Raw genomic sequence first — 22,223 nt, 5'->3', positions numbered from 1 at the left:
GTGCTTCTAATGATGGGACCTGAATGTATGTACATAATCCTTACCATGCACAAGTCTACAACCGATCCTGAAGCTCTCCTGGTGACAGTGAGACAAGCTGTGATGCCAGACACTATGCCTTGTCTGCTTTGTCAACTCGTACTACATTTATTCTTTGCTAGAGCAGTGGCACATGCTCGAGGCTATTAAAGCCACTTCCAAATAACATGTCAGTCTTGTACAGTGAGAAAATTTTACAGTCAGATACAATGTCACTCAAATGCAGTCCCTCTTCAGGCATCTATCTACCATTACGATGGGAATTGCACCAGAAAAGTTTTATAATGCTATAAGCAAGACCTTCAGCCCGTCATTGTCAAATCACATTTCTGCCAAAGTACCGAAGAGTTTCCTCCTATTCTTCACAGTGAAAATCAAGTTAAATAATAACTCACTTCCTGTTCTAATCCAAGGCATCTAGTAAGCACAGAGCACTCCTGTCCATTTCATAGGAACCAGTAGATGCGTTGCTAATAGCCTTGTAATAGAAACTTCTACCTCTTCAGGAAATCGCAAATAATAGCTTTTTGAAGAAGAATAAACATGATGATAGCAGTAAGATTTCCAGAAGCAGTAGTAGAAAGTAATCTTTTTTATTACCTGACAGCCTTGTTTTCTCTAGAAGTTTAAATCCAGTTGGGAAACTGTGAATGATTTCAGTATTGCTCTGGAGTGTTTTTAGCTATTCACGCAGTAATAAAGAAGTAAAACATAAGGTTATTACTTTGGCAGGTAGAACAAATGTCAGATACTCTTTCTTACATCCCAAAATGAGAAGATGAAAAAGCTGCAGATTTCCATATGGCATGCATACACCTCTGCAGCATGAAAACAACTTGTGGAGCATTTCATTTGCTTTCTGTTTAACAAATGCACAACACTGTCTCAGTTCAGCCTGCAAAGAGACACTAGCCAGAGCCTGCAGAGGACAACAAACTCACCTGAGCTGCAGCATCACATCACATGGGCAGCACCTTCACATGGGCAGAGTGGTGGGCTGCATCCTTATGTGAGCTGCATGACCTCTGTGTCACAGGGGTGGTAAGGGCTTCATCCTTATGTGAGCTGCATGACCTCTGTGTCGCAGGGGTGGTAAGATACACATTTCTAGAGTGGAAAGGAGTTGGATTCAGGACAAGAGGAGGTTTAAAGTCTGGGATTACCGCCATTTATAATTATGCAGGAGAAGGCAGAGGAAGCATGAGGCCTGGTAACCTGAAAGGGGAGTGAAAATGTGAGCAGAACCCAGGCTTACCGCAGAGTTGTACCCAGCTGGAGAGAGAAGTGCTGCTCCAGCATAGTGCACTGGTGACAGTTACCTTCTGCACTGGTGACATTTAGGAGCTTTGAATAGCACTTTGACAAATAAGCCTCATTGACTTTAACATGCCCAATTAGTCAAAGTCCAATATTGAAGCTTGTAGCCATTGCAGTAATGTGGCACCCTTCCTGTATTAGAGTTCTTCCAAGCACAGGCTACTGAGCTGTGTTTTTGAGGTAAACAGGTACTTCAGGTCAGAGCATCAGAAGTTTTCTCTTCCCCTGAGATCAGTGACACATGCCAGGCATGACCGTGTAATCACAGAACAAACATCCTGGACCTCTGGTGAGAGACCTGCCATCCACTAATGAACTGGCTTTCTCCAGCCAACACTGCTTATGTTGGGGTCTCAAAATTTATGCCATGTTTCCCCATGCCCTGTGCTTTTATTTGCTAAATGGCTGCATCTGTGCTTCCAATAGGGCTCAGTAAATTTGGCTCTTTGTACCTAGAGTAGCCAAATTACCTATCAGCAGCAATTTCCATGCAGGTGCACCTTTTTTTCTATTTATCCTTCCTTACCTGTTGGTAAGCTTTTTGGTGCTTTGTGTTAGGAAAAAGAGCACACTGCACAGACTGTGTGAACTGTGCTGTCTCCTGCACTTGTTTCCTTTACAACAAAAACCATCCGCAGAAGGGGGTAAGCCCAGGTGATGGGTTATCCTGCAGCAGAGGCGGCTGCCCAGCTTGATTTTCACTACCTCTAAGAAGAGCCCAAAAGTGCTCTCACAAAACCCCAAACTCTTTGTTGTTGTTATCCAAGGAGGTGAAGAGCAGCCTGATGGATCCCTTCATAGAAGCACCTATGTCGTTAACTAGCTGGGACAAAGCATGCAGGGAAGAGCTTGTACTGAGGAAATAATCTTCCATAGCAAATGAAAATGCCAAGTTTGGGTGCAGTGAAGTGATTTTGGCAGAGAAAGTTTTGAAAACAGATACTTTTTAAATGTTCTAATATTCAGAAGTGCTTGTGAAGCCTGGTCATTCTTACCTAATTTGCTTTGTCACTCTAATTTTCAAGTTCTCTTCTCCAAGATAAATAGCCTATTAAAACTTTTAAGATTATACTGCTAAAAGCCAATTATGTTTTCCTGTGACCTGTCATCATCTACATTCTCCAGTTGCTGTTTCTACTTTAAAAAAAGGAAGATAAAGAGTGTTTGAAACCTACTCATCTGAGGTGCTGAGAGATTGGTAGGCCTTGCCTCCTTACTGTAACCGTTACAATGTGTCAGAACAATTAATTACTCTCATGGTTCTAGAGATTTGTCTAGAATTACAGTTAATTAACTTGCTAAAATACACTAAGATTGCACTCTAGTTTGTAGGGTAACAATTTCAACAAAATTAATTTATAGCTTAATTTTTTCATTCTGCAGTGCTAACACATTTTAAAACATTATTAAATTTCTAATACTGAAAAAAATAAATGCACAAGAATATTAAGCCATTTTGTTAGTTTAGCTGTTTGCACTCCAGACCCCCACGCAGTGGAACTGTGAGCAGTGACGGGAAACTCAGCTGCGTTGCTTGTTCAAGGAAAGCCTGGCTGTGGCAGTGCAAAGAAAACTCTCTCAAGCATTTGCTCCTAAGGCTGACAGTGGTTTATGCTAGCTACCTGTAAAACTTTGTGATTGCATGGGACTGGAAATCATCTTAATTCAAAGAGCTCATGCCAAACAACAGTGTGTTGAGTGGGTCCGATACTTAGGTTACTAACCTAAGTAGAAAGTATAGGGGAAGGAGCCGTGGTTCAGAGCTTTGGGCTGCCCAGCCCCAGACTGGTGGGTGCCAAGGCATGCTCATCCCCCAGCAGCACACACAGCACCACAGCTTCCTGCGAGTATTTAAGAAGTGTCTTTTGCTTCCCCAGCTTTTCTATTCCAGCCTAGGAAGGGCTGGCACACCCTCAGCTTCAGGGCTGAATACCTAAGGAAGCTGGTTAGTTTCCAAAGGCAGGGAACAGCAGGAGCAGAGGGACTGCGGCAGGAGGAGGGGAGCAGCTGTAGGAAGCGGAAGTGAATAGGCCACCAGCTGCTAATTCCTAGGCCAGCTCAAGAGTCAGCTGAGGCCAAAGGTGACAAGCAAAATCTGATTTCTGTCTGAAGGGTATTAACAACCATGGCTACAAGTACTTGGTGTTTGTTTAGTGTGGGAAGTTCAGCTCCACCCCGCCTGGCTCTTTTTAATCTGACCAGAAGTCAATGCTTGACGGACTCCTCTCCTTGCCAAAGTCTTTGGGAATCGCAGTTGCAGTGCAGGACTCATCCACTGAGGAAGTCAAAACGCCTCCTCAATGAAGAAGTTGCAGACCGGTCAGTTGCTCCTGCTTTTCAAACCACAATCTGCCTGTGTGAAAGGTATCTTCTCTTTATCCACTCTTTCCTCGACAATGTGCCTCTGTCCTGTTTTCAGCCTTAGGGTCCTTTTTTCAAAGCAGCAGCAGACACCAGCAACCTCCTTCCCCTTCCCAGCCTTGCACTATGACTGCTGACTGACCATCACCCCCACTCCAGCTTTTCTCCCTTTGGCTTTTGGTGCTTGGGTATTTGTGGGCCCTACGAACTGCAGTACCTCTTACCACAGCCTCCTGCCCGCAAGACAGGCCCACAGAGAATAAAAGCTCTAAACCAAGGCTAAAAGTTTGAGAGTTGTCAGCAGTGTGGCATGGCCAAGGAATTAACAGGAACACCAGGCATCTTCACGCCATGCCAGCCCTGCAGCAGCAAACATTATTTCTGTGCCTGCAGACCATGCACGGGGCACTGCACAGAGATGCTGGCAAGGCTGCAGCTCCTGGGCAGCTTCTCCTACAGCAGGGCAGCCTGATCTGCAGGGTGAGCAGGGAGAAAGCGGTGCTGGCTCACACCCGAGTCAACTCCACAAGAAGATGAGCGAAACAATTCTGTAACTTCAGCAGAACATGAATTTCTGAGGATGTTTTATGGCACTGTCTCACCTTGCTTGCACCAGTGCAAATTTCAGTTCTGGCTGTCACAGAGTACGGCACTCCTATGGACATTTAAAACACAAAGCAGCTCACATAGTTTACTGGGCAGCTAGCTATCCTACACCTAGAAACAAAATTTACGGCATACAGTTGTGTTCAATCCTTTGACCTACTGGCATAACAATAGGTTCATCTAAGCCTTTTGCTCACTTACAAATGGATGTTAACAAGAAAAACACAGAAGATGAAATATAAGTAACAGAAGTTAATAAACACTTTGAATATTTACTATCTTATTTCCATGAAGAACTTTTTAAAGTGCCAAGTGCTATGATCTCACATTAAGAAACACATGCTCCTTTTAGAGTTGAAACTAGAACATAAAAGGAACATAAAACTGTTTTCTTAAAAACCTAAAAAATTTCCACAACAAGAATTTAAATATTATCACCCAATGGCATAAGCCTGATGTTCCACACCAGACTTCTACATGTAAACAGAAGTCTGCTGCAAGACTGGTGTGTGCATATTAATGAAAAGTCATTTTACACAACTCTTCAAACAACAATATTTAATCATTTTCACATCAAAATCACTTTGTAGCTCACCAGCATTTTCTAATTTTCTTTAAATATAAACCCAAACATCTTTAAAAGCAGCAGCTTATATCCACAGGTTTAATGCATAATTGATCCTCTTTAAAAAGGGAAAATCGGTATGTTATGTGAAATACTTTCTATTAATATAATGAAAAGCAACAAGAAGAGTTTGTAACTCTACAAACTCTCTTCTCCCAGAATAATCAACTTTCAAAACAAAGATTTTCACAAAACCTTATTTAACCTTCATTTACAAAGCATGATACATTGGACTTCTAACCTTGATTTATAAACTGACAAGTTATCATCTCAACAGGAGAAAAAAAATGTAGTCTGGTATAAGGAAACTCTGACTTTGAAATTTAGACTTTCATTTGCAAAAACCAGAACATTTCTGAAATGTCTCTTATATTTCTGAGGTACAACACCAGAATCAGTACTGTATTTACCACAGATACAACAGTTCATCTCTTTCCAGGGGTGCAATTAGGAAGCTAGAGCTGTTCATTTCTGGATACATGTTGCAAATGTATGACTATAAATCCAAACAGAATTCTTATTCCTTATCTCTCAGTTCCTCCTGTTCTCATAACTGCTACTAACTTCACAAAAACCATGACAAAAACATCTAGGAATCTTTATTTCTGGAAAGCTATGATGGCACCATCATTCCTTGTACAAAAATATTTTAATGCAGTTATTTAGAAATGTTAAATAAGAACATTTCAGTGATAAAATATTTTATTAGTGCTTCTGTTTTTGTACATTAAGCAATGTATTGGGACTTTTAAAAAAGTTCTCAAGTTTCATTATTTGACCTTTCAATCTCCGACATCACTGTTACAACAGAAGTAGATGGTTCAGTAGAGGAAATTACTCCAACAGTGAGGTTCTGTAGTGACAGTTGAGACCCGTAAAGTAAGATTCGTGTATGGTGGAGTATTTTATATATCTATGCATATCAAAAAGATTATGGGAACTCTGCCAACCATGTGTGAATGTGGCAGGCACAGCGTTCAGCTGTGATACAGGATACGCTGGCTGGAGCCAGCTCTAGCATTCGACGACATGACAAATAGATCCTTCGTGTGGGTCTTTTTTGTCCCTCTGAAGCATCACCAATATCACTCATCCATTCAGTCCACATTATGCAAAAATATCCATTATTTAAATGCGTTGTATAAACTCAAAAGAGATTACTGACAAGGTATAAGATACTCCGTGGCTAGCAAGGAACCCATGAAACCATACACAGAAAAAACAGGAGACCTTATTTTGAGAGGATAAAAGCAAACAGAGAAACTGGAAGAAATGTCCATGGCAGGGGAGTTGGAACTAGATGATCTTAAGGTCCTTTCCAACCCTAACTATTCTATGATTCTATGAAGCAAGCACCGGGTTCAATAAAATGATGAAAAGTATGTCCTGCTGCAAAACCAGGACTATAAAGTGTATCAGTCTCTAAGTGTACAACATAAGGTAACAAACAATACCAGGTAAACAGCAAGTGAAACAATGTCACACAACAGAGAACCTTGTGCATGAGATAATACAACTTTTTATTCACGTTTTATAGATTATTTTTATTTATTTTTGCTTTAATAATGCATATTCTGTTCACTCTGTGCAAAATTGGGGACAGAGGCAGGCATTAAAATCATCTAACAAAAATCAAGCGGAGATGAACATTCGAGTTGAGGGAGAGGCCCATCAAAACCAGGAAAGCTAAAAAGCCACAGCTGCTCAAGACAAAGCTGCTTTCAGCTGCACCCTTTTGTCCTGCCACTTTGCACAAATCTGGCTTTCTTGACTGAGCAGTACACTGGGAAGGTGGCCTCCGTTGGACACCAGGGACAGGAGTCTTCGTGGTAGCTACATTAGGGAGACCTGGCTTGTGACCGGCTCCAGTCAGTGTATGGCAAAGAAAGGCACAAATCATTGCAAAGACCAGATTTCTGTTGGTTTGTTTCCTTCTTGTAAATACATTACTATACACAATGTAAGTTTAAACTGTATTGGATTTGGGGACATAAAATTGCATATTTAACAGAACTTAAAACCATAACAAAAAGTAGGCTGTTCTATCTTGAAGCAAAAATAATCCCTCCAGCCCCAACATTAACATTCATTCCTGGCTATATGCAGTAGAAACATTTTAAAATCTGTGACAAAAGACAATTAGAAACCAAAAGTCAAAATCATAAAGCTTGTAAACAGATAATCTGAAATACATTTTATTTATGGAAAAATATCATCAAAATAGTACCACTATGGACTAAACTGCCTGAGTTTTCATTTCATCTAGGATCTTGAAGTAGAGAGCCTTTAGCACAAGAGGATCAATTTCAGTCACAACTAGTGCTGTGCAGCACTGCTTCAGGTGGAAGTTTTGTCCTCATTGTTGGTGGTTTTGTTGTGCTATCAAAAACTGTTGTGCTAATCCTTCAGATAAAGGGATGTTGAGGCAATTCTTAAATCATTTGGCACAAAGTTATTTTGGCTGGGGCATAAATTTGAGTCTCAGTCATGAAGAATAATGCAACATTCCACCTATCAAGCATTCACTTTGATTGAAGAGCTTTCTTTATGTCATTAACTTCCATCTGAAAACAAACAAGTAAAAAAAATTGCTATGAAATTAGATGCCTTTGCAAACTGAGGCACCATTTCTAGGTACCGATAAAAAAGCACATATTCCATCTTGTTCGCAGGTGTTGAGTAGGAGTTTTATACTACTCTTATTTCCACAGATTTTACAAATTGAGGGGACCTTCTCAGCTGTGTAAGATGACCACTCACGGCTTCCTCCCCTCAGATAACACAAGACCTTTCAAGCTCTTTAAATTACAATTTTTACAAGCCACACAGCTCACTCCCAGGAATTACTTGCAGAATGAGCACTGTGTCCTTGCATCAGTTGCAGTACTTACAGCACAAGTAAACTCAACTGCTGACAATGAGCAGCGATAGCTGAGGACCAAAACCTATTGTCTCTCTCCTGTAGAGATGGCAGTTGCCTTCTGCACCCACCAAGCCTGTGTCTAGGCACATTAAAGGCTCTGATGGATGTACAGCCACGTGGTAAAAGGATGTGGCTGAAACCATCATCAGACCTAGCTGTACACTCAGCCTCTCTAACAGACCCTGGAAACCCTGAGGCAGGGGTATTAGATTTATTCAAATACACCTGTGACACTCAACTGTGGCCTATCATCAAGGCAGTTTTCTTTAATACATGGACTGAGAGCACTCTTAAACTAATTTGTGTTTGTTGAACTCTCACTTTCATGTAAAACTAATAATGCCACCTTGGCTAGCATCTGAATGTCTACCAGTATATGCAACATCTGAACTGGAGTAAAAGCATTATAGATCATAATTTTAAAACCATCAGTGCAGGTCTGTTTACAGATGTAAAGCCAACCTTGTAGGCAGACTTTGAATAGTTTGGCCTTTTAGACTAAATCAGTAACTGTTACTAAAAATGTTCATTGATTTTATCTGAATAAATTTCAGTTTTAGCCGAACATGTGTTGTGTGTTCTTAGAAGCCATACTTCTATGTGGCTTCATGCATAAAGCTCTTTAGGCAGCCCCAGAGCACAGATATTGATGGTTCCCAATGCTGTTACTCTTTGGTATATTCCCAAGCACTTTACTGAGTGGAAACAGCCCAGTGAAATTACAGTTCGATTTTCTACCCTGAGAACAAAGAAAAAGTACAGTTGACCTATAGCATAAAAATATAAAATATAATCAATACTAAACCACTTATAAAGAGAATAGAAGAGAACAAAATAGTATAGGACTATTTCAGTTGCCAAGGACCTACAAGGATCTTCTAGTCCAACCGCCTGACCACTTCAGCACTGACCAAGTTAAATCGTGTTATTAAGGGCTTTGTCCAAATCACTCTCCAAAACCCAGAAAAGCAGTTTCATCATCACTCCATATTGAAGCAGCACAGTCAATGACCCTAGCAAAGGCTTGGCTCCGTGACTCTCACACAAGCAGGGCAGCATGCTGCCTGGCAAATGATTAACCCAGCATGACAACATCTAGAGCCAAGGTACAATACAAATGATAGTAGCAATAACTGGGGTCTTAATTAGAGTACCTTCTTTTATATGGTTTAGGATGCTTTCATAAAGACAATCTGAGTACAATCTGTAAAGCAGACATAAAAATCTCGCTATATGAAATAATGTTCCAAGCATATCAACACTAAGACAAGCCTACTAGAAAACAGAAAGCTTTGGGAGAAAGCAAATGATTTAAAGAGACATGATTTCACTTGTGAAAACATCAAACCATTAAAACTGAGACTAAAAAAAAATAATAGCTTGAATCCTATACTGTATTTAATTATTTTTTTTTAATTTCTCTCCTTGTGCTGATGAATTTTTAGATAATTAGGATTTTCAATAAGAACCCAGTACTGCGATATATATGACACCGATTGGCAACACTATGAAGGAACAGGTATGTCCCTTTCAGAAATGTTAGTATCTTTTGATTCACCAGAATCTAGCAGAGTTTTGTTTCCCATACCTGAGGCTAAATCAAAGCTGCCAATACCTTCACAACATTACTAATTTAAGTACCTGCAATCGTAGACGGATCTTCTTTTCTTCATCCAACTCAGATAGCAACTGTTTAATTTCTTTTCTGTTGGAAGAATGCAAAAAAGAAAAAAAAGTTTGGAATGGAAATGATTAAACTAGCAAAATACAAAAGATGACCTCTTAGAGTCGTATTTTCCCTGCTTTACTAGTTACCTTTTTTCTTCTGGACAGCTAGCTAAAGTCAGAACGCTCTTGTATATTATATGCTATACCACAGACTCTATAAAAAGACGCATCCCATACGGCTCATGATTAATACATTTCCTCCCTGCATCCACAGGCTTTGATCTCAACTAGCTGTTACCAACACTGTATCTGCACCCAGTTGTCTTTTTTCCCTACAAAATGTAGACAGATTGGCTGTTGGTGGGTTATTTGGAACTGGTAACACAAATCCTGCCCATGCTATCACATATTTAAGCCACTTAAAAGCTGCTTATGCCAGCAATAAAAATGTAACCTTCAACTTAATTTATAAGACTTAATGATCCCTAATATGGATTTGCTGTCACCTTCTTTGTTCGGAAGGGGAACACAGCTATTTGAAGCAGACATATCATGTTCCCATTGAGTGATCTCACCTTGAACTGAAACCAGTAGGTGGAAGCAGCCCATACAAGAAAGCCTGGGAAGACCAGAGGAGCAAGAGCCAGCATTAGAGGTGAAGCTGTGGGGTTTGCTGGCTCCATTCAGCTTCAACCAGGCCCTCCTGCATCTTTTCCCAAACTTCCCCCACACCTCTGTTCACCACAGTCTGTGCATGCTGCTTTCCCTTTACTTTTTCCTGCCTGGGCTATGCACAACTGACAATGCAAGTGAAGGTTTAGCTTCCAAGATATTTAATATTCTCAGGAATAGGAAAAGCTACATGCCAGCCCCAGTTTCTCCTAAGAAATGAGCAGCTTAGAGAAAATAAAGATGCCCAACGCTAAAATAGTAAGATTCAGGCTCATAAACACAAAGGTCTTCTAATGTCCTAATTTAATTACTTCTTTTGTAATACGAGCTTCCTGGGAAAATGTGTTAACAGTCAAACAACAAATTGATTCAATAATTACAGGAACTTCTTATTATACTAATACTAATATATTATTCTAATTTGCATTACAACAAGAACAAATGCACCTCCTATTAATATCAATGCATATAAGTTTCCAAATAGTTACTGGCAAATAAAACGACATAATAACCTTATTCACTGCTTACCACTTGTAACTTAATTTTTTCAGCACCCCATAAACATCTGCTTATGTCATAACACAAGAAAAAAAAGCTGTTACAGATGGATAGTGCCAGCCTTTTTTCCTGGGATTCTCACTGCTGAATGTGTTCTGTCAGACAAAAATCACCCCCAAACAGCAAGGCAAGCTGTGCAGCATAACATATATGAAGGCAAGCTCAAGAAGAAACTGCCACAATCATGCATCAACAGACGCATCCCACCTACAGCTGTGATTTGCAGTGCTTACTTTTGCTGGTCTTTCATAGTTTCAATGATGGTTCTTAGCTCCTTAATTTGTGTTCTCAGCTCCTCCAGGGTAGTCTGACCTTGGCTTAAGTACTCAGTCTTTGGCTTTCCTTCAGTACCGAACAGGGATGGGGAATTTGGCCTGTGGCTTGTTCCCATAGCAATTGAGTGAAATCCAGGTGACAATGAAGGAGATAGTGATGGTTGTATAATACAGCCAGGAGTCAAAACTCCTGGTTTTGGAGGCAAGGAATTTTTATTATCAGACACCTGCAACAAAAAGAATAACACTTAATGTCTGGAGAAAGCTTTATGAAAATCAGACCACTAGGGAAATATTAAGTGTTTTGCTGCCCTTCAATGATGTTGAAAGTCCATAGTCAAACATGGACAGTTTTGGCCACACAATGATAAATATAACACTTAGTCATTATTTTTGTACATGTACATCAGAAGGGGTATAGTTGGGATGCAGAAGTTCAGGCAGCTTCAGTAAGGCTGTCCACAGTTGCTACAATCAGTCAGTAAAAGCGTTTCCGAGATCTCAGACCTAGCAGAGAAAAGGACCAGGGATGGATGCTCAGAGTTTCCCTCAGACATTTATGAGAACACACCTACATCCATCAATGTCTCCTGCAGAGCTCAAAACTGCATGGCCAAGAATCCAAGTTGTATTTTTTTGCAGATTAAATTCATGATTGTCAACTAACAAATGAAGGTATCTTCAACACCCAATGTTTTATAAAAATTAAAGAATTTGTTACATGTCACTCTTATTGTTATGAAAATACCAAAATACTCTGCAAGCTTGCTTACTGGTATGATATAGAAAGTAAAACAAAATCCCATGACTTCAGAATGATAATATATTAATAAGAAATAAATGTACTGTACTGTCCTCTGTTTACTGAAGCTTCTGTGAATCCTCATACCTACCAATGGCTTTTTGTTCCTCCAAGGACTTAACAGAAAAATGGAGATTTAACCTAGTTACCTTGGAACCAGGTACCTAGCTCATAAGGATCCCCTACTTCTTGAATTGCAATCCAGTGCTCTATTTATTAGACAAGGTACAGAAAAATCTGAAGTCCATGACTTTACCAGACACGATCAGCTACTGCACTGCATGTAGTTTCTTGCTACTCGTGTGGTGAGGGACGGAAGCACTAGTTCCCTCCGAACTAGGGTCAAGACACAGAGCATTCACAGAATGCGGGTCAACAACGATTTATTGTGCAGTTACAATTCCTTATATCTGTTGCCTAAGCACCTCCCCAGAGTCAGCTGGTTCCTGTCCCTCCTAGCAACTTCCCGTCACATCACGTGATCTTCCGTGTGCCAATCCCTACAACTGTATACATAGAACAGTGTAGAAGTGCAGTTATCATAATGGCAAGTAAGATGAATCTTAATTATTTATCATGTTGCTATTTGGCAATGCTAAAGTGTCCATTATATGACAGCTACCAGGAGTATCTGAAAATCTGATTTGGCCAAGAGTAAGAAAAAGCATGGGGTAACCCTCGAGCTCTATCTTGGGCAAAGAGACACTGAAGTTGAGTGGCAAATAAGGTAATCTATCAAGAAAAAATGGTACGGAAATGGAAGGAGACATTATAAGTAAGGACCTGGGGAACGGGGCAGTGGCATTAGCTGGATAAAGTAACTGAAAGAAGAGTAATCGGTCAGATGGAAATTAGGAGAAAGTGTGATGGGAAAGGAAGAACAGGATCCACTAAGCCTGTTTTTTATTTCAAAAAACAGTCTTCTCCACTACAGGAGCATGATTGAGCACAGAACCTGTCCCAGGCAAGCACTGCATAGAAAGGTGTTCTGCAGAAAAGAAGAGTGTGACCACAGAAATGGAAATGGTGTTATAATTACAAGAAAGCCAAATCACTCCAGAGCCTTGAATGCTTGACTTCATGACCTTAATAACGCTCTTTTAACATTTTATATATATGTGTGCACATTTGAGTACATATAAATGGATTGTTCATGGATAATAATCTTTATATCAGTAGATGCAAGTTTCCTTTTCACTGAAAAGAGATGTCAGGCTGAGCTCAAACCCAGAGTAAGTGAGCAAGGCACAACCGGAGTCAGCCACGCTGAACACTTTATTCCAGAGCTTAACTGGTATCAACATTAAAGCCTTAAGCAGCTATTTTCTGATAGCAGTCATCTTGTTTTACAGGAACATCATCTACATCTTTGGAACAAACATACAATTTACAAATGTTGGCCCAAGAGTATTCCTTAATGCAGATGCTCCCAGAAGAGGGAGCTATATAGCAAAACATTATCCTTATAATTTCATCACAGAAGTGCCTTGATTTGAAAGATGACTCCATCTTTCAAACACTTTTGTTATACTATTATAATGTATTGTATTATTAAAGATATCCTTATGTACTAAAAAATAGCTCCAACCTCTAAAGCCTGATATACCCACTCTTCCTGTAATATTCGATTATCCTACAGTTTTCTACCAAAATACAATAAGAATGGCACAAGCCTATAAAATGAATACAATTATATCAGTATAAAAAGTTAACATACTTGCAAATTTCAATTCATGTACTATTAGAGTGGGTCAAAGAATTGTATTTGCTTATAAACTCTTCTAATGTAAACTGAATTTACAGCTGCCCTGAAAGGCCTGTGTTTCTGAAATTTATTTCCCTAGCTTCTCTCATTCTGTGCAATGTATTTACACTAGAAGGGTTTTTTTCGCAGTATGGCTATGGAGACATTTGAACTCTGCAATTCATTCCAGACATAGAACAAACTTTAGTAACCTTTACATTTCAAGCTTCTTTAAAGGCTAGTTACCAGGTGACTCTTGACTTAAAATTTGAAAATAAATATTTTAATACAGTTTTAAAAAATGAATATGCACATAACAAGGTTAAGCAGACACATTCCAATTAACTTACTTGTGATATTGTAACAGTTCTTGATTTCATTGACACTTCAACAGTTTTCTGAGTAATGGAAATATGTTTCTCCTTCTCTTCTTCAGGACTTGGGGAGTCAAAGAAATCAGGGCTTGAAAGGGATGACTAGGTAGACAAACACACACACCACAAGAAAGGGAAAACAAAAAGAAAAAGGCAGGTATTTTCACTGTACAATAATTTGACAAAGGAAGTAGAAGAGCATTACGTGAGGACATTTTTATTTTATTTTTTTTTTAGTTATCATTTTCAAAGTTAAAACCAGGACTCTTTCTCCCCCCACCCCTTCTTTTTTACATCTTATTTGCAAGGCTAGAATGCTTTCAAAGGATTCATGAAATCAGATAGACTTAAGAGTTAAATCCACCATTAATTTACATCTTTGCATTGCACTATGTTGTAAGAAGAAAACACCTTCCTGTCCATAAGAAGAGCATATTTGGCTAGGACACTGAGCACTATGCTGTGGCGATGCCAATTCTGCCACCTGGGCAGCTCTGCCATGGCTTTGCTCAGTGCTGGTCTCACTCTGCTGCTCTTCAAAGGACCCATGCTGCTGCTGCCCATGCACACTGCTGGTGCTGCAGGGCTGCCTTGTTCATGGCCTCTGTAAAGGTACAAACAGAGAAGATTCTTTCCACCCCTTGTTCCTTTCCCTGGAGATTTGACAGGGGAAGAAAAACCTTTTCAGTCATCTTTTGTTCCTATATTTATATGTAGTTAATTTTGAAAGCTTTCTTTTACGCATTCTATCAGATTCACAATAATCCTTTTTGTTTCCCTCCACTTTGTTTTTCTTCAGCAACATGAACACAGGCAACCATCAGTAGCTGCTGTCATTCTGATATTTCAGAATGCAAAAAAGCACAGAAATGAACAAACCCCAAAGAAGATGACACTAAAAAAACTAAGCAGTGGTTTCTCAAGTATGGTTTATGAGATCAATTTGCCCAAAGACACATATTAAAGTGTGAAATTTAAATCACCATTATATGTATGATTGTGAGCTTAATGTGAAGAAACACATGATGGCTCAAGGAGAGCTGTCAAAGGCTGAAATGGTCTGTTTGTGCTCAAAATCTGGTAAATGTCCTAGAGAAACCAAAGGAATTGCTTCTTTTGAGAATCACTTTCAAAATCCTTAATACTTAGAACAAACTAGTTTATTCCACAGATTTTTAAAAAGGATTTTTCTGGCTTCAGTCATGGCTGGCAAGGAATACTTGGCAGCACCCAAATAAGGGGTTACAGATCTTATAAGGGAGGGAATGTTTTAAACATCAGTATTCAGAACACTGACAGCTTTTTGACACTAATTTTCCTGGGCTGCATTTCTCTGCCTCACTGTACATGTGCAGGAATGGCTGTGGAAATGTAAACCACCAGGGAATGCAAATGGGGGAGGGGTGAAAAATCAGAAAAAAATATTTTTAAGAGAAATGGAAAATTAACTTACAGATGTGAGAGACTGGGAGGGTGGTCGCCTGCCAGTAGCTTTTGGTCTAGTTGTAGTTGGATGATTAAGCTTCTCAGCAATTGGTATTACAGAGTCAAAACCTTCCAAGTCTTAAAAATAAAACAGAATTGAATAGGTTTTCTGGAAACTGTCCTCAAAGGGAAAGAATCACAATTTTTTTTTCTAATTTCAAAGAAACCAAATCCCATTTTCCCCACTGTGTGACAGTGTTCTGCACATGTTTAGCCACCTTGATGACACTAAAAACCTGGAAGTGAAAGGTGGCTGTAATTCAGTCACCCTTACTAAGCAAAATTACCCTTCCCTCTCAAACACAATAAAGCAGAGGGAAAATGTGTAGAGGAGCCTTTGGCTTTATTTTCATTGTAGTGAAAGCTAAATGACATGGGTTGTATGGCTTGGAATAAACAGTTTCAAAAATTCCATCTTGCTACTAAAGGGCTTAATAATTTTTTTTCTTGAATAATTGGAGAGGTGAGACGGTGCACACATCTCAAGAACCTTACTGTCAGTGCCGCATCTGCAGCAACTGTTTAGGGGAGCACAGAATGAGAATGAACTAGCTGGAAGTGATCTGTAGGTTCCTGCAGGCAGCATAGTTTCTAGTAGCTATAGGTGAGAAGATTATCTCCCTCCTGTAGTCCAGAGGTTATGGTAAGTAAAAACTGCAACAGGCTCTTGAAGCGGTACAGAGCCCAGGAAAAACAGGTCTTCTCAAATGCAGTATCAACTGTCTTCATAGTTAGTGAAAGGCACTGGGGAACTGTCTACTGAATCCAGTGACGTGGTAGCATGTTTACGTGAAAGAACGATGTGAAGGCTGAAGGAATACCACAGCTTGTGATTATGTGCCTGAATCAAATGGCTTAACACCATTCATCTATTTTTATGGGTTATATCAGTTTCACTCACCTCCATTTCAAAAGACCCTACTGCATATGTTAAGCAGAAATGAGTTAGAAAACCTGCAAGAGGCACTTAAGACAACAGATATAAAAATTCTGTAAAATTACTTTCAGACATTAATCAAATACTGGAATAATATTCATTATTCAGACACTATTTTTCATTGCACGCATGTAGGAAGAAATTACTTTTAATAGTTATATATACTGCGCACTTAACTTTCAGAACTGTTATAGAACAATGAATCTCTGAAGATCCAGCCATATTACAACCATCGCACAAAATTACACAATGGAAAGACGAATTAATTAATAGGCCTGTGCAGTAAGCTATGTGTGCTGAAGGGCACAAGCTGATTCCAAGTACTCATGATTTGGCAGCTAGGAAGCAAAGGGGATCAGAAATTCCTTATTCAGCAATATTCTTCCATTTCTGGGAGATAAAAAAAGAAAGAGACCTCTTTCAATAGCCCTGAAATAGACTAAGGTTATTCACCTCCAAGTACAGCTCTATTTTTGGAGCAACTCTTCTTATATATAACAAGTGACCCCACTGTCCTCTACCAGGTATTTCTCTCATTGCTTTTTTATTGACTGTTGCAACCTACATGCAAAGGTAGGTCGCTCAGTCTGTCAAGGGGAATTTGGCAATGCAAAGCCAAATGTATCAGGTAAGGCTGCAGTGCTTTTAGAGTAAAAATGAGCTAACATTGGCAGACAGCACAAAACCTATCTGGAGTCCAAAAAAATGCAACTGTAAGAGCTAGTTTCCAGTAACATCCAATTTGAAGCTGATGTGTGAGATAGCTAAATGACTTGCTTAAGATAACAAAACAAATCAGTGATGTATTTTAATAGTCTTTATTTTTGCCACTGTGTTACTTTGTAAAGTTGCACAGCAAGAATAAATTGCCACCAAAAATATACATTTGTTTATAAACATATGAAGCTCACATACGTAAATACAAGTGGAGACTGAAGCAATCCTTCCACTTCTCCCAGCCACTCTTTCTTACCTGTTTTTACTACATTTTTTTCCTGAGCTAGTTTTAATCCAGCTCATTTTCCAAAAGCAGGTGTCCAGCCACCAAAACACCCACACTGAAGGAAGAACCAGTATCAGTACCAGAGGAGTGATACGACCTTCTAAAAACTGAGAGGAAGAGCAGACTACTGCTTTGGGGGGCCAGCAAATGGCTGAAGTTATCTTGGAGCCTAGGAAGGCTCCAGTGCATGACTTCCCTCTCTCTGTATTGCCGCTTCTATGGTAAGCACCACTGTCCCTTCCTCTGTTCCTACAAAAGATAAGCATCTATACCAATATGGAAAACAATCAATGAAAAAAATAGTGAAGGCATTAATTCAATGTGTTACTTTGGCTTAAATAAACTAATAATTACCTAGAATTCTATGTTTGATCAGAATAATCAAATATTCATGCATAAATTGTAAAATACATTTATAAACAGAGTGTATGCATTTGTGTCCTTGAGACCCATAAGCACTTGCAGATAAAATTTTATGCTCCACACATTTTATGAATACCATGAAAAATAAGCATTTCTGTGCAAAGTTTCTATTATCAAGAAATACTAGGAATCTTCATTTTTTTCCTAGCTAGAGGAAAAAGATAAAATAGCTAGAAAAATAAACACATGCAGCCTGCACCTGTCCTGAAATAAAAAAAATAAAAAGAGTAGAACAGAGGTCATAAAGGTTCCACAGGTAGAATCTGCTGCCAAACTAGTTAAATCACAGCCATTCAGCTGATCCTATAAATGAAATTCTATGTAAGTGTAAGGGACAACACTTGGTACAATGCTAAAATAGAAAATCCACTTCCAGTACCTCCATACACCCTTTATCCCCCAGTTTGTTCTCATTATTTAGATGTGCTTCTCACTCTCAAATCCACTCTGCAGCTTAGGCTATCACCATCTTCCACTGTCATTCAGGAAAATTACCGTCTAGTAAACTGGTAACTAGTAAAATGAGGCACAAAACCACCCAAAAGACTTCTGCTTTACTCTCATTTATATTCTAGATTCAATAATGAATTCACTCATACAGGTTATTCAATTATTTTTTCCTGATGGAAAGCAAGGTTAGATGGCTGTGACTACATTATACTCCCTGAGGTCAGTAAATGCAGATATCTGATTTTAGCTTGTATTTCTGTAGCTATCAGAAACCAGGAACTTTCATTGGCATACTAAATATAAAACCATCCAGCTTGAGCTGGACCAAATGGAGCCATTAAAAAAAAAATTTTTGGTCTACTGTATTCACAGCCATGCTAATTGCCAGTAATGCAGCAGCAGCACCCAACAGACCTGAACTCGGCCCTAGTCCAGCAGTGTTTACTAGTTGAAAACAGTAGGGAAGGTTCTATTGAACACATAGAATATAGAGGGCACCCATCGGTTAACAATGCTGCTCCCTAAGCAAAAAATAGTTGATTTTCATTGGATTTCTGTATCACTTACTACTTAAGTGGTTTACAAGCAATTGTAGACCGAGTCTTCCAGAGTGTCTTGGAAGGAGCATTTCCTACCCTCCTTTACAGAGAGAATGGAGCATTGGAGAGGATTGGATCCTGGTCCAAAACATGCTGAACACCCACCTCCATGAAAAGCAGAAAGGAGGCTGCTCTGATGGTAATCTGGTCTTGTAGCTAAGTAGGTAAGGCTTGTTTAGTTGGAGAAGCAAAAAGAGGCACAGGAGCCTGGAGAAGTACACGGAGTGGGGAAGGCAGTGTACGCAATAAAGCAGATAGCTATTGGTTAATCCTTGTTATGGGTGGAAACAGGCCCTGCAGTGCATACATGTGGCTGTTGTACAAAACCTGGAAAATATTAATTTAAAAACTGTTGAACATGAAGGGAGATGAGGGGTGGCCATGAAGGGTGGTCGTGAGGGGAGATTATGATGAGAAAAGGGCAGCCACAATGGAAGGGTGGTCATGAGAGAAGATTGTGAGGGGGAAAAAGGGGCAGCCATGAGGGGAGATCATGAGGGGAGACAAGTGGTGGCCATGAGAGACCATGGCAGCCATGAGGAGAGTTTGTGAGGGGAAAGGAGGGGTGGCCATGAGGGGAAATGAGCAGTGGTCATGAGGGAAGATTGTGAAGGGAAAGAAGGGGAGGCCATGAGGGCCGATCATGAGGGGAGACAAGGGGTGGCCACAATAGGTGAGGGGCTGTCGTGAGAGGAGATCATGAGGGGAGAGGAAGGGTGGCCATGAGGGGAAAGTAGGGGCACTCATGAGGGGAGATCAGCAGGGGATAGGAGGGGGGGCTGTGACCAGAGATCATGAGCAGAGAGCAAGGACAGCCATGGGATGTGAGGAGTGGCCATGAGAGGTGAGGGGCAGCCATGAAGGAAGATCATGAGGGAACATCATGAGCAGAGAGCAGAAGCAGCCACGGGGTGTGAGGGGCAGCCATGGGTGGTAGGCGTGGCAACTATACAGTGTGGGCCACTATGGGTGCAGATGAAGGGTGGTGGCGAGTGGAGATCATGAGGGGCAGCCATAAGGGGAGATCTTGAGGGGAGATCAGTTTGACCTTAGTGACATGGTTTAGTGGTGGGCTTGGCAGACCTGGGGTAAAGGTTGGACTTGATGATCTTAAAGGTCTTTTCCAACCTACTTGATTCTATGATACTATAAATAGATACATTCATCATTATTACAGTCTCACTGATCAAGCAGGTAATTAATGAAGTAATTCATGACATGGTAAGAAAGAGTAATTCTAATACAGTAGTGTAGTACACAATAAAATGCCTGACTTACTGAGCAAACATACTTAACAAATATGAAAAATATTATCTGTGCAAGAATTATTCCCTGGTACTCTTCCAAGCCAGTTAAGAATAGGATATTTTTCCCCATTGCTGTGTTCATTTGGAAAGATAGTTACTTGAAGCATGATGATGATGTTTTTAAAAGCATGCCCAGATCCAAGAAAACAATTATTTAAGAAAAACATTCTTGGCTCATTAGACTTGTATCTTCCTGGAAAATAACCTTCAACCTCTCCCTGTCAAGAAAAAAAAACCCGGAGAGTAAAAGTTAAATGGTAATGCTTCCTTCCTTCCCCCTTTTTGCCCCTGCATTTACAATTCTGGCATAAAATGTGACCAAGCCTTCACTTCATCTTACATTTAAGGTTTTTTTTTAAGTCTTTGGGCAGCAAAGTGATTTATACATAATGAAGACAGAAAGTTTTTTGAATTAGTAGAGAGATTTCACGTTGAGAAAACTGAAATGGAAACTGATGGATAACAGAATCAATGCATTCAGAATGCTAACAGTGAGGTTTTCATAGAACAGAAATTCAGCAGGGCTGCAAGCAATGAGGCAAAGGTGTCATTCAATTCATTTAAAGATAATAATGTCACAAAAGCCACAGAGGTAGATTTCATTTCATAATCATCTTCAATACATGCAAAAGATTGACAACAGGCTTGGGAAATAGTGTGTATATATATATATGGTCTAAATCCAATAATCTTGAAAGTGGTCAAATGAGAGAGATACTGCAGATGAAACCTTCTGCATTAATGTCTGTTCAATATATAGCACTAATTAACTATTAACCATGCTGAATATTACTGGAAGCTTTCAGAAGACCACAATTATTTTAACTACTTCAAGCACCCAGATTCTGCTACTCCCTTAATGCTGAATAGCACTGTACCCTTCAAGAAATACAGCCATGCTCCCAGCCAGGGTCAGGTCAGCAGAATCTCATCCATAATGAACTGCGGACTTCTTTTTAACATTTATGTAATGGACTTTCAGTAGGAGAGCTCCCTGGATGCAGGGTTACTGTGTTCAGGAGCATAACAGCAATGTGCCAAGGAGTCCTGCCCACATGGTTCTTTCCCTTGGAAGGGAAACAGCTTAGCTCACCTGGCTTCTCAGGACAATCACTGGACAGCTACCTTTCCTAAAGTACATATACATAATTCCTTTTCAGTCCTAACTTTTATGGCTTTAATAGCTGAATGTAGGAAGCTGCCATAATGAGCTTCGCTAACCACTTGCCAGTGCCCTCATAAGGATTTTATTTTTAACGATTCAGAAGATGCCAAGAAAGAACTGAAAGGTCAAGAAAACTGAGCTAGAAGAAATGGATATGCTGTTTTCATGCACCTCAACTTCCCCCACATGGAGAACGGTTTAAATTTCTGGTTTACTGGCTTTTTCTGGACCCTCTGGGGCAAGAGACCTAATTATTTTATGTAATAAACCATTAACATATCCCTGATATGTTAACAAATCCCAATATCTACAATTCACAACTATGTTTATGGGTAGTTTTGATTTGCTGGCATAAATATTACCACTTAACCCAGTTAGGCAATTCTGTTCCTTTGTTTCACTCTATTAAACTTAGCATAAACAGCAGCATAGAAAGAAATAACTGCTTAAGCAGACTTCAGTCTTCATTATGAAAGTCACATTTTGTCCTCCAACCCTTATACTTACCAGTATTTTCTTTTTTCCAACTTTTATTCTGTGCCTTCAGGCTAAATAATTATAGTGTCTCACACTATAACAGCCTATGATTTAAAGACAAACCTGCTCCATTCTACAGCCTTAAACTGGAAATATTCCCCACCTTTTTCCCTAGTGTGGCCCAAATCTTATCAGATCACTTTTTCTTCCAGAGGTGCAGTGATCATCTCTCTGGACAAACATGAGCATGTTACAGCTCTAGAAGAACTACAAACACAGTTCAAGGAAACAAGATACACTGAAGATTTTTTTAATTTGTTTATTAGATATTTTCAAGTAAGGGATTTTTAGGCACCTTTCCAGGCAAGTTAGCACCAGCCTGAGAAGGAAAGACAAAAAAAGCGTACGACTAC

At 39.7% G+C, this 22,223-nt stretch overlaps 1 protein-coding gene across 4 annotated transcripts in view; it reads right to left on the bottom strand.

Annotated features, from left to right (window-relative positions):
* Positions 1-7,306: 7,306 nt before the first annotated feature.
* SH3KBP1 (SH3 domain containing kinase binding protein 1) overlaps positions 7,307-22,223 on the bottom strand; it is a 151,875-nt gene continuing 136,958 nt past the window's right edge. For 2 of the 4 annotated variants that reach the window (XM_080612499.1, XM_080612500.1), the window contains 5 exons: positions 15,418-15,527; positions 13,941-14,066; positions 11,003-11,271; positions 9,513-9,576; positions 7,307-7,512 (listed from right to left, as the gene is read on the bottom strand). In XM_080612499.1, coding sequence (XP_080468625.1) covers positions 7,471-7,512; positions 9,513-9,576; positions 11,003-11,271; positions 13,941-14,066; positions 15,418-15,527 — 611 coding nt within the window. In that variant the 3' untranslated portion in view covers positions 7,307-7,470. The remainder of the gene's footprint in view (positions 7,513-9,512; positions 9,577-11,002; positions 11,272-13,940; positions 14,067-15,417; positions 15,528-22,223) is intronic. The other 2 variants (XM_080612501.1, XM_080612502.1) reach the window with 1 other exon arrangement.

This window comes from Psittacula echo (genome assembly GCF_963264785.1).
Source record: "Psittacula echo genome assembly, chromosome: 3".
NCBI lineage: Eukaryota > Metazoa > Chordata > Aves > Psittaciformes > Psittacidae > Psittacula > Psittacula echo.
This window is presented reverse-complemented; position numbering and strand designations above follow the sequence as displayed.